The sequence below is a fragment of the Cibotium barometz genome, chromosome 13, assembly GCF_041138505.1.
Source record: "Cibotium barometz isolate CiBa-2024 chromosome 13, ASM4113850v1, whole genome shotgun sequence".
Classification (NCBI taxonomy): Eukaryota; Viridiplantae; Streptophyta; class Polypodiopsida; order Cyatheales; family Cibotiaceae; genus Cibotium; species Cibotium barometz.
This window is the reverse complement of record NC_141058.1, coordinates 4,659,475-4,676,814: the sequence shown is the minus strand read 5'-3', so window position 1 is coordinate 4,676,814 and position 17,340 is coordinate 4,659,475. Positions and strand designations below refer to the sequence as shown.

Sequence of the window (17,340 nt, the reverse complement as noted above, 5' to 3'; positions counted from 1 at the left end):
GCAGAGGCCTGATGCCTCCCTTTCTCTTTGAGGACTGCTCATCTCTTGTACATATTTTCATGCGTTCTTCTCTTAAATGTTTTTCTTATAACATACAGGGCCTCTGCAATCAGCATAAATGGAGGCTCCTATGGCATTATATAAATAATACTCATCCAGATGTTGTGTGTCTGCAAGAGCATAATCAGCATTCTTTTGCTGGCCAGCATGGGTTCTTTTCAGGATATGATATATTTTATGCAGGATCTGAACAATTCTCTGGGCTGTGCATTTTAGCCAGACATTTTAGCCAGACATGATCTGCAGCCCTGCGTAGCATATAATGATCTTTGTGGCCGATGGATGATTATCCAATGTATGATCAATGGAGAGATTTTTGAAATAGGCTCCTTGTATGCCTCTCAAATTTCAGCTTCCAGAGCTCAAATGTGGGACTCCATAAAGCAATATCCTTGGTCCTCAAATGCTCTACTTTGTGGTGACTTTAATAATTCTCCTCACTGGAAGGACAATACCACACATAAATCCCATATGCTACCCTCTGAAATCCAGCAATGGGAACATATGACTTCATCACTTCATACTGCAGATTTATGGACAGCAACTCACCCTTCAGTTTTGGGATTTACATATCATCATAATGCTTTTACAGAATATTGGGCCGCCAGGCTTGATAGATGGTATCTTATTCATGCTCAGCAATATGATGATTATACATGTCAAATGTGGACTGATTATTCTCAACAACTATCTGATCACACTCCACTTTGGCTCAACCTTTCATTTGGTATGCCTCTGAATGATATGGAGCTCTCTTTAGTCAGACATTTGCAGGTCAATCAATTATATCTTTCTCATGAAAAATTCCAGCAAATGATCAGATTGGCTTGCAAGCCATTGTTATCCCATGCTCAGGAGGATCTGGATTTTGCTTGGAACTCTTTTGTACATCGTATTCAAAATGTCATTAAGGAATATGGAAGATGGTACATGGCAGAAACCAGACAGCATATCCGGTGGGCAAAATCATACAAGCAGTCCTTGGTACATATTAGCCATCAAAGGTCTCTTTCTGCTTCTAGAACAGAATTCATTGTCTTGTGCTTCTTCCATAATTGATGCTAATGATAAACGCAAGCTTTCCAAATGGCAGACAAGGACTAGAGTTAAACCTATGCTAGATAAGGGTTGTTCCTCGAAATCTTTCTTTCGAAATTTACATGCGTACAGACAAAGTCAATCTATCATGAGAGTCAGGAAACCCGATGGTCTTTGGACCCAGACTTTATCGCAGCTAGAAAAACAATGTCTGGATCATTTTCAGTTTCTTTTTTCTCTACCATCTTCTTCTACACCTCAGGTTGCATTGGCTCGGAGCAGATTTATTGAGCTTGTTTCTCCTATTGTTTCTTTGCAAAAAGCTTCAATGCTGGAAATGTCCTTTTTAGATACTGAATTGGATGAAGCCCTCAAGCATTTGGGTAAACATAAATCCCTAGGCCTTCTGGGCTGAATTGAAGGATCCAATCTTGAAGCTCATTAATGTAGCCTGGCAGCATCAACATCTTCCCTCAGCTTGGAAGCATGGTCTGGTTAAGCTTGTGCCCAAAAAACCTCTATGTGAGACAATGGATGACTGGAGGCCTATCACTTTGATGCCTGTTATATATAAACTTATTGCTAAAATGTTGGTACATCGGATAAAGGATATCCTTCATGATGGACTTCATCCCAGGCAATATGGTTTTGTTCCAAGAAGGCATATACATGATAATATCTCCAATACTCTCATCGCAATGGAATATGTAAAATATTCTGCTCAAGATGTCTTGGTCATGCAGGTGGATGTGGCAAAGGCATTTGATACGGTACAGTGGGATTATGTTTCTCAAATCATGTCTAAACTTGGTTTTGGGCCAAAGCTAGTTAATGTCATATATTGGCTTTACTCAGATTCCACTGCTCAATGCTTTATAGGAAAACATTTGTCTGAGTCTTGGACTCTAGAACGATCAGTTCGACAGGGATGTCGTCTCAGTGCTTTGTTCTATGCTATTGCTTCACATCCTTTGCTTCTTTATATGGATCATCTGGTTGATACTAGACAGTTAGAGGGGCTTCAGATTTCTGGTTCACGGCTTTTCATTGCACAGGCTTATGGAGATGATTCATTCTTCATGCCAAAGAACAGTCCTCTGGAGCTTCGCCTATTGATGGATACTCTTTCAGATTTCGGGTTGGCAGCTGGTCTAAAAATTAATTTTCAGAAATCAAAACTCTCACCTCTCAAGCATTGTGACTGGCATGCTATCCTGTGGCCCGGCCAGATTATTTATCCGAAAAACATAGTAAGACATTTGGGTTATCCCATTGGCTGGAAAATAAAAAATAAGCAACAAATATCTTGGGTACTAAACAAAATTCAGGACAAATTAGAATATTGGAAGATCTCCACTTGGCCATTGCACGTACGGCTTCGAATTGTTCAGTCCATTGTTCTAGCTTATGTCCAGTTCTACCTTCCTCTATTACATTGGTCATCTCGAGATCTTTCTTCTTTTATGTCTCAAGCCATGGAGATTTTTTGGAAAACTAAGCTTCATAAAAAAGCTTTAAGGTTGCTCAAAATGGACCTGCTTTGCTCACCAAGAATGCATGGTGGTTTGAATATTATAAACATCAAATTTCATGTGTTGGCAAGAAAGATCACTATGCTCAAAACCTTTTTTCAACAAGAGCAGCCTTGGTCTATCATGTTGGCAATTTTGTGTGGCCATATGCGCACAAATGCTTATGGTCGTTGGCTAGTTGATCCATCGGAAGTAGTACTTGGCAAATTTCAAGGTAAAATCCCTGGTTGTCCATTTTCTACTTCCTTGATTCAGGATTGGAAGAAAGTGCTCTCTCGCATCAAATGGTCTCCCCATCCTGCTTCTATAGCTTCCTCGCTTCGAATGGAAAGCCTACATTGGAGTGCTGTTTTTTACTCTCCCCTTACTGTACAACAACCAATCAGAGCTTACAATCTTATGAAGTTGGGCATCCGGTTCATTGACGACGTGGTAGATACTCAAGGACAAATTCTCTCTTTTCCGGCAGCATGCCAACAATACAATCTTGGGATGCATCATAGATCTATATGGAAAGCTATTGCAGATCTCTTACACCCTTTCATTCCGATTCCAACGTTGGATGTAAGAGACAGGCTTCAAGATTGGCATCTTCAGTCTTCAAGTTCAAGATTATCCTCTCAGCCTTTGCATCTATTGACTTCCATAGAGGCTTATCGATTGATATTACCTCCTCCATGGATTGCTCATCATGCTAATTCTCTTAGGCATCTGAATAAGTCTTTAGCTTGGTGGAAAGGAAAACTGACATTGATATGAAAGTTGAAAATGCCATTGAAGCAGAGACTCTTTCTTTGGAGATGCATTGTTGGTATTTTTCCAGTGGGAGTGAAATTTTCCCAAAGAAGGATTGCCTCTCCTCTTTGTCTAAGATGTCATCATACTACTGAGAGTATTCCGCATTTATTGTGGTCTTGTTCATATTCCAAAGACCTTCTGGACAAGATCTCCTATTTTTTCTCTCTCAACAGATTTCCTGCACACAGGTTCTACAGGTTTTTCTGGATGTTTGGCACGTTATCAGCTTCTTTGTCACAGTATTCTCTTTTCTTCCATTGGATCAGATACTCGGCCTTATGGACCCTCTGGCTACAGCGAAATCATGCATATCTGAATTCACCCCTTCAGCACCCTTATGAGTTCTTCCGAGCCTCATTGCAGCAGTCCTTATATGATGCCTTACATGAGGAAGATTTGGATGTTTCTTGTGTTCAGCTTTTCTTTTACTGTTTCTGATAGATAGGGCATAGGCTCTTTTCTTGAGCACTGCCCTAATGTAAAATGGATGTTTTATAATATAGTTTCTTCGTTTCACAAAAAAAAAAGTGTGTACACACGCGCGCACACATATATATGTATGTATACAAACATACATATAATGCAAGGAAAAAACCATTTGTATTATAATAAAATCCAAAATCTTGGAGTGCACAAATCAAAACCGAGATAAAGCTCTAATTTCAAGATGCTATGTCACCAAGGCCATACGAAGCTTTTTTGTCACTCTAAAATCCAAGACACTGAAATGCATAAGTTAACAACTCAAAACATAAGGCTCTAAGCTCAAGATGCAGCCAGAACTAAAGTAGGATAATACATGCATCAAACAAAGCAAACAAAGCAAACAAAGCAAACAAACATATGCACACCACTAAATTACATAGATCAAAACTTAGAAAACTAATATTTTCTCTTCTTAGTTCTACACCATCAAGGACAAAAATACTCCTCAAGACTAGACTATCGAAAGTGGATACCAGAAGTAAAGGTCTGATTTCTAGTCACGAGTCTCAACCACAACATACATTCTATACTCTCATTGATACTCTAATCTTTGTAATTACATTATATACACACACACACAGTTTGAGCACAATAAGTCAGCATCACTCAAACATCATGTGGTTTGTTTTTTCGAGCATCGAAAACACTTCGTGATCCAAATCACCGACTTCAAATTTTAACGTGTACAATATCATCAATTTCAGTTTTGAATTACTAAAAGCATGATGTCTTATATACGATTACATCTCATGACGTACATGCATGATGATACCTGTGCTCCACAATTCATCGTAAGCTTCTCTTGAATAATATTCTCAATTTCAATTCAACTTACTTGGTTGTCCCCCTCTACTTTGCATGTCCGTGAGTGCCTGTGCGCCTGTGTGTGTGTGTGAGAGAGAGAGAGAGAGAGAGAGAGAGAGTTCAATTGCACACTTTTGAACTATTTTTCATAGCGAAGTGAAAAACTCTTTGATTTCTTGAAAAAACAAAACCTTCTCTCGCTTTTGTGCGCGCACGTGTGTGTGTGTGTGTGACAGCGAGAATCTATACATACACGTGCACACATGGGTTGTACTCCACACTAGCGCACACATAAGTATATATACAATAAATTGAAGTAATCCATCGAGCACATTGGGGTGAGAAAATAAACTTGCCGAAGACACATGCATGCATTCCACTCAATGTTCATGTGTATTTGGCTCCTTCAATCTACCTGCAAGCCTTGATGTACTTCAATATCATAAATCTGTAAACAATGACTAATGAGCTCCATCGCCTTGTTAATACTCTATGCTCAGAGATGTTTCAAACCACCAGGGCTATTCATCTCTTTCCTCTACTGTCACCGAATGAATCCGTTTCCCTTTCTGCAAGCCAATTCCACAGTTTTGTACAATCTGTCATGTTTAATGAAGCTGAATACAGAATTTGACCCCCTCTTTTTCCCTCTCTAATGTGTGTTGTGTGTGTGTGTGTGTGTGAGAGAGAGAGAGAGAGAGAGAGAGAGAGAGAGAGAGAGAGAGAGAAAAGAAAGAAAGAAAGACATAAGCGTCCACTAAAGCCCCAATGGGCCTATGAGACCAAAGTGATACAATAATGTCCATGGCATATCTCATGATGCAATGGAAAATAAAACAGAAACAAAACATAACTATCTCACTAGGGTGATACAAAACTTTCCATGGAACCTCATCATGGAATACCAGGAACGTGGAACGTGAGAGGAGCATTAGCCCCCAACAGATGATATACCGCTCTCCAAAGTATCAAATGAGTATGGCCGAGAGGTCTCCCTCAGCTAGCATTTCCTGTTGTTGCATCTGGGTCTCTTTCAAAATCCGAATCTCCTCCTCCTGGTGGTTCACTTTTGATTCCAATTCTTCAATCTTGTTATTCTTGCCCTGTATCTCCTTGCAAAGGTCTTCCAACTGTTTTTCATGTTGGTTCGGGACCCTGTCCAGCACCTTCTGTTCACCCAGTGCCTTCTTGGTGTTGTCCTCCATTGTCTTGATGTACGCCTTGAGCTCCTGTAGGTTAATTCTGGCTATTTCCCCCTAGTTGTTGCCTTGGGGGCCTGAGCAAGATAAGGGAGGTGGAGGGGCAAAGACCAGCGTAGCTGAGACAGGGCACGCATGCAGGTGGCACGGACAAAGAAGACCAGCACAGCAGGTGGCACGAGGAGGACATAATAGGGCGGCACCTGTGCGTGCAGCAGGTGGGCAGGCCAGGGAAGGGCGGCGCAGGCAGGGCGGAGCAGGGAAAAATGGGCTAGGGCCTTTGCGGCAGTAGGCGGGTAGGCCATGATAGGGCGGCACCGGCAGGGGAGAGCGGCATAAGCAAGCGAGAGAGAGAAAGAAAGAAAGAAAGAAAGAAATATATTAAGAGTCTACTAAAGACCCAATGGGCCTATGAGACCAAAGTGATACAATAATGTCCATGGCATATCTCATCATGGAACAGAAAATAAAATAGAAACAAAACAAAGCTATCTCACTGGGGTGATACAAAACTATCCATGGAATACCAGGAACATGGAACATGGAACATGAGGGAAGTATCAGCCCCCAATAGATGGTATACCACTCTCCAAAATACCAAGCATGGGGCTAATGAGTATGGCCGAGAGGTCTCCCTCAGCTATGTCATGTGGAAAGGTAGCCCGATGAAGATGGAGCATGTCTTGGAACTGGAGCTGATGAGGGGATCGTGGCCTATGTCCAAGGAGCTAGGGACGTCGGGTACCCTAGAATACAGAGGCCTGGTCTGAGGTAACTCCTCTCTCCGGAAAGGTAGGTCCGGAGCAACCTAAGGTGGGTCTACAGGATCCACTGTATGGGTGTCCTCCACCTCTTGGCTCCGGAAGAAGATGGTGAGGGAGGGGTTGGGGTGGTTGAGGCCGTATGTCTGCGGAGGTCAAGCAGTAAGAGGCCTAGCAAACGCTAGTCCGAGAAGTCAATGATTCTGGAGAGTGGACCAAATCCCTCATGAAACAGAGAGTGAAACCTCCCACGGATCTCATAGTAGGCTGGGCAACGATATATGTAATGCTCCTCTATCTCAACCTCTGTGTGGCATAATCAGCAGATCCTCTCCTCCCTGGGTCTCTGTATGAGCTCCCCGGCTTTGAAGACAAGCTTAGCTCTACCTGTCTCCACTCTGAGGTAGTGGGATGAAACTCGTATCTAACCAATCGCAATCCGCATGGCGTGGGGCATGTGAACACTTGGTACCCGGCTGCTGGATGAATCCATCCTCAGTGAGCATGAGCAAGCGATCTTTGTAGAAGTGCATCTTCATTGGGAGCTCTGAAGGTGTGATCCATGTGCAGTGGGTGTAGAGGCTGAGAAGATCTAACTGGATAACTGGGTTGGTGTCCTCGTGAGAGAGCTAGAGAAAAGGGGAGTCCAAACTGTACTGAAGGGGTGGGAAGCCGTCCATGCGGAGCCCATATACTGAGAACCATGTGGAAACTAAGGCATACCATACTCCTCAGTGGCCCTTGAGTGATAGCTGTCTCTAGGACTCCAGGACAAGCCTCAGTTACTTGCGGGGATCCATATGACTGATGCGACGGATGTATGTGACTGTCTGGAAGAATGCATCCACTACCATCGGGGCTGCAGCAAACTCTGCCTAGATAATATGGTGTGGGGCTGATGGTTTGTTGTGGATCATATATGAGAACATCGTAACCTGCGGCCTGTCAACTCGCTACCAATCCTCATCAGATAAATCTGACCCCTGCTCCATACATCAAGGCTGGTGTGACAAGGGTGTCAAAAAGCTAACCCTTTGTCATGGGCTCTTGGAAATGTGCCTGGATGCTGTAAACCGGCCTTGGCCTCCTTCAGACAAAACTGAAAGGCGGTGCAAATCAAACTGGGACACAAAAAACTTCAACACCTTTGAAGACCTAAAGAAGGAAAACAAATAGGGGGAGCTATAGTTCTCCTGCAAACAGTACACAAACAACGATTGGTCCCAAAACGCAGTGGCGCCCCTTGCAGAATATTTTTAATTGATTATAAGAGCTTCTTTTTTTTTCCTTTTTTCTTTTTTTCCAGAAAGAGACTTCTATTAAGTATGGGAAAAACGTACAACAATCACAGCTATAAGCCGGAAGAGAATAGAATCACCCCAATATGTAAGGTGATTTCAACCACTGAGGAGCATCATGATGCCATGTAAGACCTGTGGTACTAGAGGAAAAGAAGATGCAATGGTCCCATTCCCGCAAAAATATCACACGCTTCGCCTGCACAGAACGAGAGGGCCCCTGAATGCGAGCCCAAGTAGCCGTAAGAGTGTGGATGATATCACCCCATATAGTACTAATGCACTGAGACCCAAAAATCTGGACACCCTCAATAGCCTCCGTGCATCTAGCTCTCCAAATCTGCCATGCTATAATACTGGCAATAATCTCCCAACTGGTGTCAATCCTCTGTCTAGGGGGTGTATAATCAGAGTGAGGAACATCCTGCAATAAACCATGCTGGGCAATACCTCTACGAATGAAAAAAACAGAATCTGTACCACTGCCCTCATAAAAAAGTTGCGGACCGGACTGGGAGAGCCAACCAACTGCCCCCCAAGTCACATGCATGGCTCGGCCACTCAATTTGCCCATAAGTTGGGCTACAGGACCCCAAATCTGCTGTGCAATGCTGCACCCCCATAGACAATGTTGTACGGACTCAGAATCTGCCGCACATCTAGGATAGGAAGGTGCTACACCAAAAACTGATCTCCACTGATTGGTGGGGAGACCACCATGTAAGAATAACCAAAAGAAATGAGAGATCTGGCTCCTTCTGTATGAGTGCCAAAGTCTATGCCAATATCTGCGCTGTATCACTGGAGAAATATCATAGCTCTCCCAATGAGGCCTGAGAGTAGGGATCCTATGCATCTGTCGAGTGAGGAGAAGCCTGGCATTCCGAACAGTGAAACTGAAAAAAAGGAAGACTTTTCAAAGGATTGAAGGCATCAATCCACTCCCACTCTCCTGGATCCCACTGAAGATATCTGATAGGACTGCCACCATATAGCCACAAACACCGAGAGCCATGAGTCACTATTTGAGGAGAAGGGTCAATGAACCAGTGCTTCCCCGAGCGACCAACAATCCTCACTAGTGTTTGGTATGATCTCCTCCATACTACATCTCAATCTCCCACCAGGCATGATAGAATACATGAGGAAATCTGTATCCTCCTGGCCTGGCAGAGCAATGACCTGCAGAGGTATGCCTATCTTCGAAAAAACTCCCAGCCAACTCGGATGATAGTCTCCGTGAAAGGTCCCAGAAAGCCACTCATGCAGAATAGCTGCATCAATCTGATCAATACAAATGCGAGAGCCCCTAAGATGCCGAGTGGATGCAACTCTCCGATCCTCAGGAAGACTCTTAAAGGTCTTCCAAAGCAAGAACTGTGTATGTGCATCTCTCCCATCCTGACCATTGCATATAACGAGATGCACCAAGTGGCCGACCAGCCTCATCCCTAATGAACTCGTTCCACATAATAGGTTGTCGGTCAGCCTCGTCCAAAGACCTAGGAAGCCTTTGTCGCAAAAAATATCTCATGCTTCTCCATGCTCTGACAATGGCTGCAATAAGAGGGGAAGATAGTGCCCTAATATCAGCCTCTGTGAACAAAAACCGTGTGTTGGGCATCTAGTCTCTCCCGACCCTGGGTGTACATCTGGAAATCTGAGACAAGAAAAAATCCTTCCAAGGCTCAGTGCCTGGTAGGAAACCTCCGACCACAAGTTTGCAAAGCAACGCCCTGCATTGAACATCCGGATCGATAATATTCAAGCTCCCCTCTCTTTTGGGCTGAATAACTGTGAGCCAAGCTACCCTGGCACAAGTGTCTGAGGTGCCATCCAAGCTCTAAGTTAGAGGACGAGATCTACCAACTCTTCCTGGGGAAGGACAGCAAGAGGGCATGGAAGATGTTTCAGGAGAGACAGCCTGGTAGTCCGATTACTGCACCTGCACCTGCACCTGAGGCATGACATGCTTATGCTAGAGAGCTGTATGATGCACCAGGACAGCTCCCCACCCCCCCTCCATTGGGAGCTAGACTGGCTAGCAGCACCTTTTTTACTATGTGGATGGTGCTAGACGCGATAGACAAGTTACAGAATGGAAAGGCACAGGATTATGATGGGCTAGTTGGAGAGCACTTCTCATATGCGCGTGATACTTTGGCTCTGCTGATTGTACATGTGTTTAATCATGCCATTTGTGAGGGTTTCCCAGCAAGCTGGACAGAGATACCATTGTACCACTCTTTAAGAGTGGGGACCCCATGGTACCAAGCAACTACAAGACGATCATGATTGGTCATTACTTGGCCAAACTATATGGCTCTATATTGGAGTCGGAGCTGAGCCACTGGGCAGAGAGAGGCATGGTTACCAAGCACAGCAACAAGCCGGCTTTAGGAGAGGATTTACTACCTTGGATCACATACTTACACTTCGGCACTTATTGAAGAGGGCAGGGCACAGAAGAGAAGGATATACTGCTTCTTTGTGGACTTACGCAAAGCCTTCAATACCGTACCACGTGCTAGGCTTATGCACAGATTGCAGGACATTGGGGTACATGAGGATATGCAGTGGGGGATATATGCTTTGTATGAGTCTGTGAGACAGGCAGAGTCCGAGCTCCAAGCGGACTATCCGATATGGTGACCAGCACGATAGGGGTGAAGCAGGGATGCCCGTTATCACCCACCCTCTCTGGGCTATACATGGATGTGGTCTCCGATTATGTAGACAGATTGGGAGGCCCAGGGGCATGCCTGGTAGGGGTGTTGATACCCATCTTGTTATATGCAGATGATATTGTTCTAATCTCAGACTCTCCAGAGGGATTACAAAGACATTTGGATGCATTATAGGCATTTTGTGCATATACAGATCTGACAGTGAACCTTGGGAAAACCAAGGTTATGGTGTTTAACACCACACAAGCATGGGTAACGAGATTAGAGTATTAGTTCACTTTTCGAGGAGAGCCGGTTGAGTACGTCAGGTCATATGTCTATTTGGGAGTTACTTTCATAGGACCGCATTTCTCCCTGAAGGAGGCAGCCACAGCTAGATTAGCTCAAGGGCATGCAGCCTTGGGGGTACTTGAGAGGAGGCAGTGTGCACACATACAGTTTTAGGAGCCGCGCACCAAATTGTGGCTATTTGATATGCTTGTAACACCGACCCTCCTGTACGGAGCTCCAATTTGGGGGCCCAGCAGCATACATCACAGATCTCAAAGAGGGACGGATGAGGGATGGAGGCATATGGAGAGACCACTGATTATGATGATTGCCCGCATGATTCGGAGCAAATCATCCGTACCACATGAGATTTTTCGGGCTGAGTTGGGTGCCGCACCAGTAATGACCGAGGCCCTATTCCAGGCAGTTACCTTTTTACAGCGGATATGGGAGCTCCCTCAGCACAGGTACTCCCGATTGGCATTGACCTCATCCATACAATTGGCAAAGGATGGAGATACTCATTGCTGGTATGCTCAGATGAGATCATGGTTTGACCTACATGGTTTGCGGATAGAGGCACTCCCACCCTTTCAGTACAGCTTGGATTGTCCATTTTTGGATCTCACCTGCTCAGAGCAGAACCGTGTGATTAGGATGGATATCGTCAAAGTGGACACAGAGAGGACATGGACTAGTCCCCTTGAACCCTTTGGCACGAAAATGGCCCCTTACAAGAGCCATTTTCTGCACCTCTCACCAGATGGTTTCATCACCCACCCAGCGTACATGGATGTACACCTATCACATGGCATCCAACCTTCCAGATATTCGAGGCAGAGATGCTAGCAATAATCTCCCAAGAACTGTCTAACCTCTATGCCGCACGGACAAAGTGTGAAAGTGGCAAAGTGGCAAATCCTGAAGACAACACTGCCGAGCAACTCCTTGCCTAACCATAATGACCAAGCTCCTGTCAGTCCCCTCGAACCTCAGCTGAGGCCCAAATTGTGTCAACCAAATGATAGAACCAAAAGAAATGGTAGCATCCCTCTTAATCCTACCAAAGAGGTGTGCAATCGCAAACCAAACCCTCTGTGCTTCCCTGCATTCCCATAAAAATTGGTAAACTGACTCCGAAACTGTTGCACATCTAGGGCATGTTGGGCAAGCACCAGTAACAGAACTCCACTGATTGGTGGCCAGACCACCATGAAGGGAAACCCAAATAAAGGAGGAAATCTGTGGCTTCCTATAAGAATGCCACAATCTCCGCTAAAATACCCTCTGAATGTCAATGGAAATGCCGTAAGACTCCCAATGGGGTCTAAGAGTAGGGACACTCTGAATGTGTCCCAAGATAAGATGTCTGGCATTCCGCACCGTATAACTAAAAAAGGGCATGCTTTTCAAAGGGTTAGAAGCATCCTTCCACTCCCACTCACCGGGGTCCCAATGCAAATGTCTGATTAGGCAAGCACCATACAACCAAAGGCTAACACTCTCTGTGATCATCCCGGGGGGGGAGGAGGGGGGGAGGGGGGGGGGCCCAACAAAGACCTGCTTCCCTAACCTGCCAACAACTCTGACTGGACGAATCTGGGGGCCCTCAATAAGGTCCTGCACATCACATCTCTCCAGCTACCATCCATCCTGTATAGAAAAAAAGACCGGTACATCATCCTCCCTAGGCAAGGAGATACCCATAACCTGAAGAGGAACACCTGTCCCAGAGAAAACTCCAAACCAAGAATGATGACGACCTTCCAAAAAAGATCCAGTAATCCAGTGGATGGGAATGGCTACACCAATCTGTGCAATCCTCCGGCTAGAGCCTCTCAAATGCTGCGTGAAATCCAATCTCTGCACCTCGGTAAGGCTATGAAACCTCTTCCAAGCCAACACTGTGGGGCGTAGGATCTCCCAGCTAGCCTAGAGAATATGCATAGCTGCCCGAAGAGGCCTACCATGCACATCTAAGATCAAATCATTCCACAAAATGGGCTACCTCTTAGCTTCCTCCACTGAACGCGGGGGGATGTGTACCAAAAAACTCCTCAGGCAGTCCCAGGCCAGTAGGAGGGACCTAACCAGGGGGGACGAAGGGGAGCGGTGAACTGCATTTGAAAAAATAAAGCATGAGCTGAGAGTCCAGTCACCTCCGCAAACAAGGACACACTTCGTGATCTGTGGCATGAGAAAGTCCTTCCATGGCTCAGTGCCTGGAAGAAAGCCCCTAACAACAAGCTTACAGAGCAAAGCCTTACATTGCACCTCGGGGTCAATGATATTCAATCCCCCTTCCTGCTTAGGCCTGATAATGGTTTCCCAAGCAACTCTGGCCCTGGTGTGTGCATTTCCATCAATCCCTGACCAAAGAAAGTTCTGAATAAGGTGACGAAACTGGCCAATGCAGCCCTTATGAAAAATCCAGCATGAAGCAATAAACCAAGTTGTGGCTACCAAAACTTGGTTAACCACCAAAGCTCCAGACGCCAAGTCGAGCTTCCTCCTACTCTAGTGATGAAGTTTGCTTTTAATGCTTAAGAGTACTGGAGCAAACTATTGTGCAGGGAAGATGTCAATGCCCACCTGACAACCAAGGTATCTGGCAAAGCATCCTCTCTCAATCCAAGTAAAACCAACATCTGTACCCCAATCTGCAACAGGAGAATTATTGATCCAAAAACTAACTGTTCTATGCTAATTGATAGTAGCTCGTGCTGCCAAACAAAAGGCCTCCAAGGCTGTCGGGAAAGCACATAAACAAGCATGTGAAGCCTCAAGGAACAATGCCGTATCATTTGCTAACTCAAAGTCCAAAAACTCTTCCTCCGTGCATAAAGGCAGCCTGAGACCCACAACACTAGGGGCAGCCCGAAGAAACCTGCTCATAGCCTCAGCTACAATGAGGTACAGTAAAGGGGCGAGGGGACAACCTTGCCTCACTGAACGGGAAATCTGAAAACGCTCGCCGCGCCCCCCACAAGCTACAACAGTGCTATAAGCCTCCCTGTATAGGCAGGACACCCCTTTGATCCAGTTTTGGGAAAACCCCATATGTGCCATAGTGCCGTCCAAAAAATCCCAATCCACTCTATCATAAGCTTTTTCAAAATCAAGCAAAAGAATGGCAAGAGGCTGCTGACTAGACTTTGCCCACTCGACAGCTTCCCTGAAAGAAAAGATGTTATCAAATATACTTCTTCCTTGGAGGAACCCATTCTGTGTATCATGGATAGTCCTTTGGAGAATTGGATGCAACCTTATACTCAAGGCTTTAGCTAAGATCTTATATGCAGATACAAGGAGAGTGATGGGCCTCCATTGTTTGATGTTAGTCTTGTCCCCACTCTTGGCGATAAGGTGAATCAGCCCCTTCGTGAGGTATGGCGACATCATACCCGACAGCCACATTTCCTGAAGGGCAATAGTGATAGCATCTCCAATATGATCCCAAAAAAGAATAAAGAAGGCGGGAGAAAGACCATCATCCCCTGGGCATGAACCACTGGAAAGAGCATGAAGTGTGAAGGAATTCATCCTTCGAGAAAGGGGCATCCAGGGAGGAACACATAGCATCTGTAATGAGCCTGGGCATGCACTCCCAAACTTTCTGCCGTGCCACATCTCTCGGAGGAGAGGGCACCTCTGCAATCAACAAAGATCGATAAAAATCAAAAGCAATACCCCTTACCTTATCAGGCTCAATCTGAACCTCACCATGTGAATCCTGCAAATACCTCACAGAATCCCTGCTATGGGAAGGCCTGTGTGCTGAAAAAAACTCTTTATTGCATTGCCACCCATCTAAGTCCAAAAAGCCTCGTTTGCATGAAACGCGAATTCAGCACTCCTGTCCATGGCCAACTGTAGCTCTAACTGTGGTCAAGAGGTCTGTAATCCAAGATGCAGAATGCTTTTCATGTTCCCTTGAAGAGCAGCAATCCTACGCCTAATAGCTCTCTCCTTGTCCAAAGCCTCCTCCTTCTTGGACAAGGCAGCACTATGATAATGACGGCTGGTCCTCTCAAGAGCCAACACAATATTATGACGAGGATTAGGACCATCACAAGATCTCCATATCTCTCTGATCTCAAGGGAGATGTCAGCATCTAGATAAAGAGAGTCAGGGATACGGACACGAGGAGAGGCCGAGCGAGCCCCAGGCTCCCTGAGACACAAAACGACGGGGCGATGATCGGATTTGGTGGTGCCAGGCATAATAGCAATGGTGCCTCCTCTGTCCAAGGACCAATCATCCACATAAAATCTGTCTAGACGTGCAAAGATGCTCTCATTCCCGCTCTTGCGGTTATGACAAGAAAAAGATAAGGAGTTTGGCCTTCTCTGGAAGTCATCCTCAGTCCAACAATCCCTGCCAAAGAAAGAGAGCGTGAGCCTCTCGCATGAGGCTCGCTCCAAAGGGTGTAAACCCCCTTCGCGTCCACCCTTCTTGTCAGAAGGTTGCTCAACCATATTGAAGTCTCCTCCCACTATCCAATGATCAACCTGGAGGATGACATTTGTAATGGTGTCCCAAAAGGCCACCCTTTCACCTCTCACGTTAGGTGCATAGATATTCAAGATTCCCGATTTTTGACCCTCATGCATGATCAAGATCCAGTGCGCTCTAGCACGGATGATAACACCGTGCCCAATCTGCAACAAAAGTATATCAATAGACCCTCCTATAACAGCAAGGTGAAGCTGGTCCTTCAGAAGGCGCTTCCTACCACGGGTGGGAAGCCCTCCAAGGCCCTGAACATTCCATGAGATGATTCTCATGGAAGTGAAGAGGGTTTGACCCCCGATCTAGGAAGACGATGGGCAGCCTGAGGACGCCTCTCATAATGCTAGAGGACGGGATAATCCACGGGGCAAAGTCCACTCACATGCCCTTGTTCGAGGCCCTGCACACAGTACTTGCATATGTACGAGAAACCTGTGCGCCCTGTGGGGCATCAAGGGCGGCCCTGCACAGTACTTGCATATGTATGAGAAACCTGTTCGCCCTGTGGGGCATCAAGGGCAATGGCATCATGCTCAAAATCCTGCAATACATGATCCCCATTGTGCTGAACATCCTGCATATCGCCCCCTCCAAGTAGAGAGGACTCAACAAAATCATCCTGATCTGATATGTCATCTCCCTGCAAAGAAGCATGAGCTGATACATCCCTCTGCCGAGAAACATCATCTATATGAGGTACAAGATCCAAAGAGGTCTTCCTGTCAATCGCACTAGGGGGGCAGGCGTGAGAGACAGCTCACCACGCCTAGCGGACTGTAGGACGGGAAGGATCCAAGGGAGGTGGCGCCTGAGAAGAATGCTTGTAAAGCCTCCCGCGACCCCGAGCCCAAGGGCAATCTTGAGCAAAATGACCCTATTGGTGACAAACCCGACACTGATCGGGTTTACCTGCAATCTCCATACGTTGCTTCAAAAGACCACCAGGGCCCGGAAGCAAAACATAGTCCTCAGAGAGCTCACAGTCACGGGCAAGAACCATGACCCTAGGGACAGCATCCGCTAAGGCAGTGACCACCTGGGCAGAAGATGTCGGCAAAGCGTGGAGGGGAGGCACTTGAAGAACTAGCCCAAAGGCGGACCCGATGGCCTCTAGCATAGGCCAATATGCGCGAGGAAGACCTGGGAATCTGAGAGTAATCGGGAAACGGTTCCGGTCTTCCTCAATAGGGTCAAAATTGCTGGAGTAGGGAAGAAAAAAACCTTCCTCGGGCCCAATGGCAAAGGGCTGCCCTTCAAAACCTATGAGGCTGCGTCCTTGGAATCAAAATCCACTTGGAAGAAACCTCTTCCAAGCAACTTGACATCTCAAAAGTGTGGAGCGCGGTCGTAAGGCAGATCCGCTAGGACCCAATCCCAAGCCTGGAGACAGGAAGGGTGAGATCCAAAGATTCTGGCAATGAGGGTCGTTTTGGTGTTTTTCTCGATTTCGGCAAAGAGGACTGCGAGCTCGGCTTCAGAAAAAACAATGGTTCGCCCCCAACCGAGGGAGAATGATTAGCCATGATGCTAATCAAAGAAGAAGGCCAACTTGAACCCGGATGAGGAGCAATCCGAACCAAGGAGAAGAGGTAGGCAAGGAGGCGAAGGAAAGGAAGGGAGGGTGGAAAAAAAAACGGGAAGTAAGGGGAGGGGAGCTAGGCACACAGGCGAAGGGAAGAGCTGCGCAGCGGAATAAGGCGCAGGAATGAGGGGAGGAAGAGGCAGGGGTGACCAGCGAGGAAGGATGGGAGGCGGAGGAAATGTGCGCTGTGCAAAGAGATGAGGCGGAGGAAAGATGGCGGGCAGAGGCAAGGGCGAACAGTGGAGGAGGACAGATGGGATGCGGAGGAAGGATGGAGCGACACTGGCACAGAGGCAGAGGGGAGCAGGCAGG

At 46.1% G+C, this 17,340-nt stretch overlaps 1 protein-coding gene across 4 annotated transcripts in view; it reads right to left on the bottom strand.

Moving 5' to 3' along the window:
- Positions 1-4,986: 4,986 nt before the first annotated feature.
- Positions 4,987-17,340, bottom strand: part of LOC147632292 (DUF21 domain-containing protein At4g14240-like) — a 129,753-nt gene continuing 117,399 nt past the window's right edge. For all 4 annotated transcript variants that reach the window (XM_086807103.1, XM_086807101.1, XM_086807102.1 and 1 more), the window contains exon 13: positions 4,987-5,287. Coding sequence is in view for 3 of the 4 variants with exons in the window: in XM_086807101.1 (XP_086663227.1) it covers positions 5,244-5,287 (44 nt within the window). In the remaining variant the exon portion in view is untranslated. The remainder of the gene's footprint in view (positions 5,288-17,340) is intronic.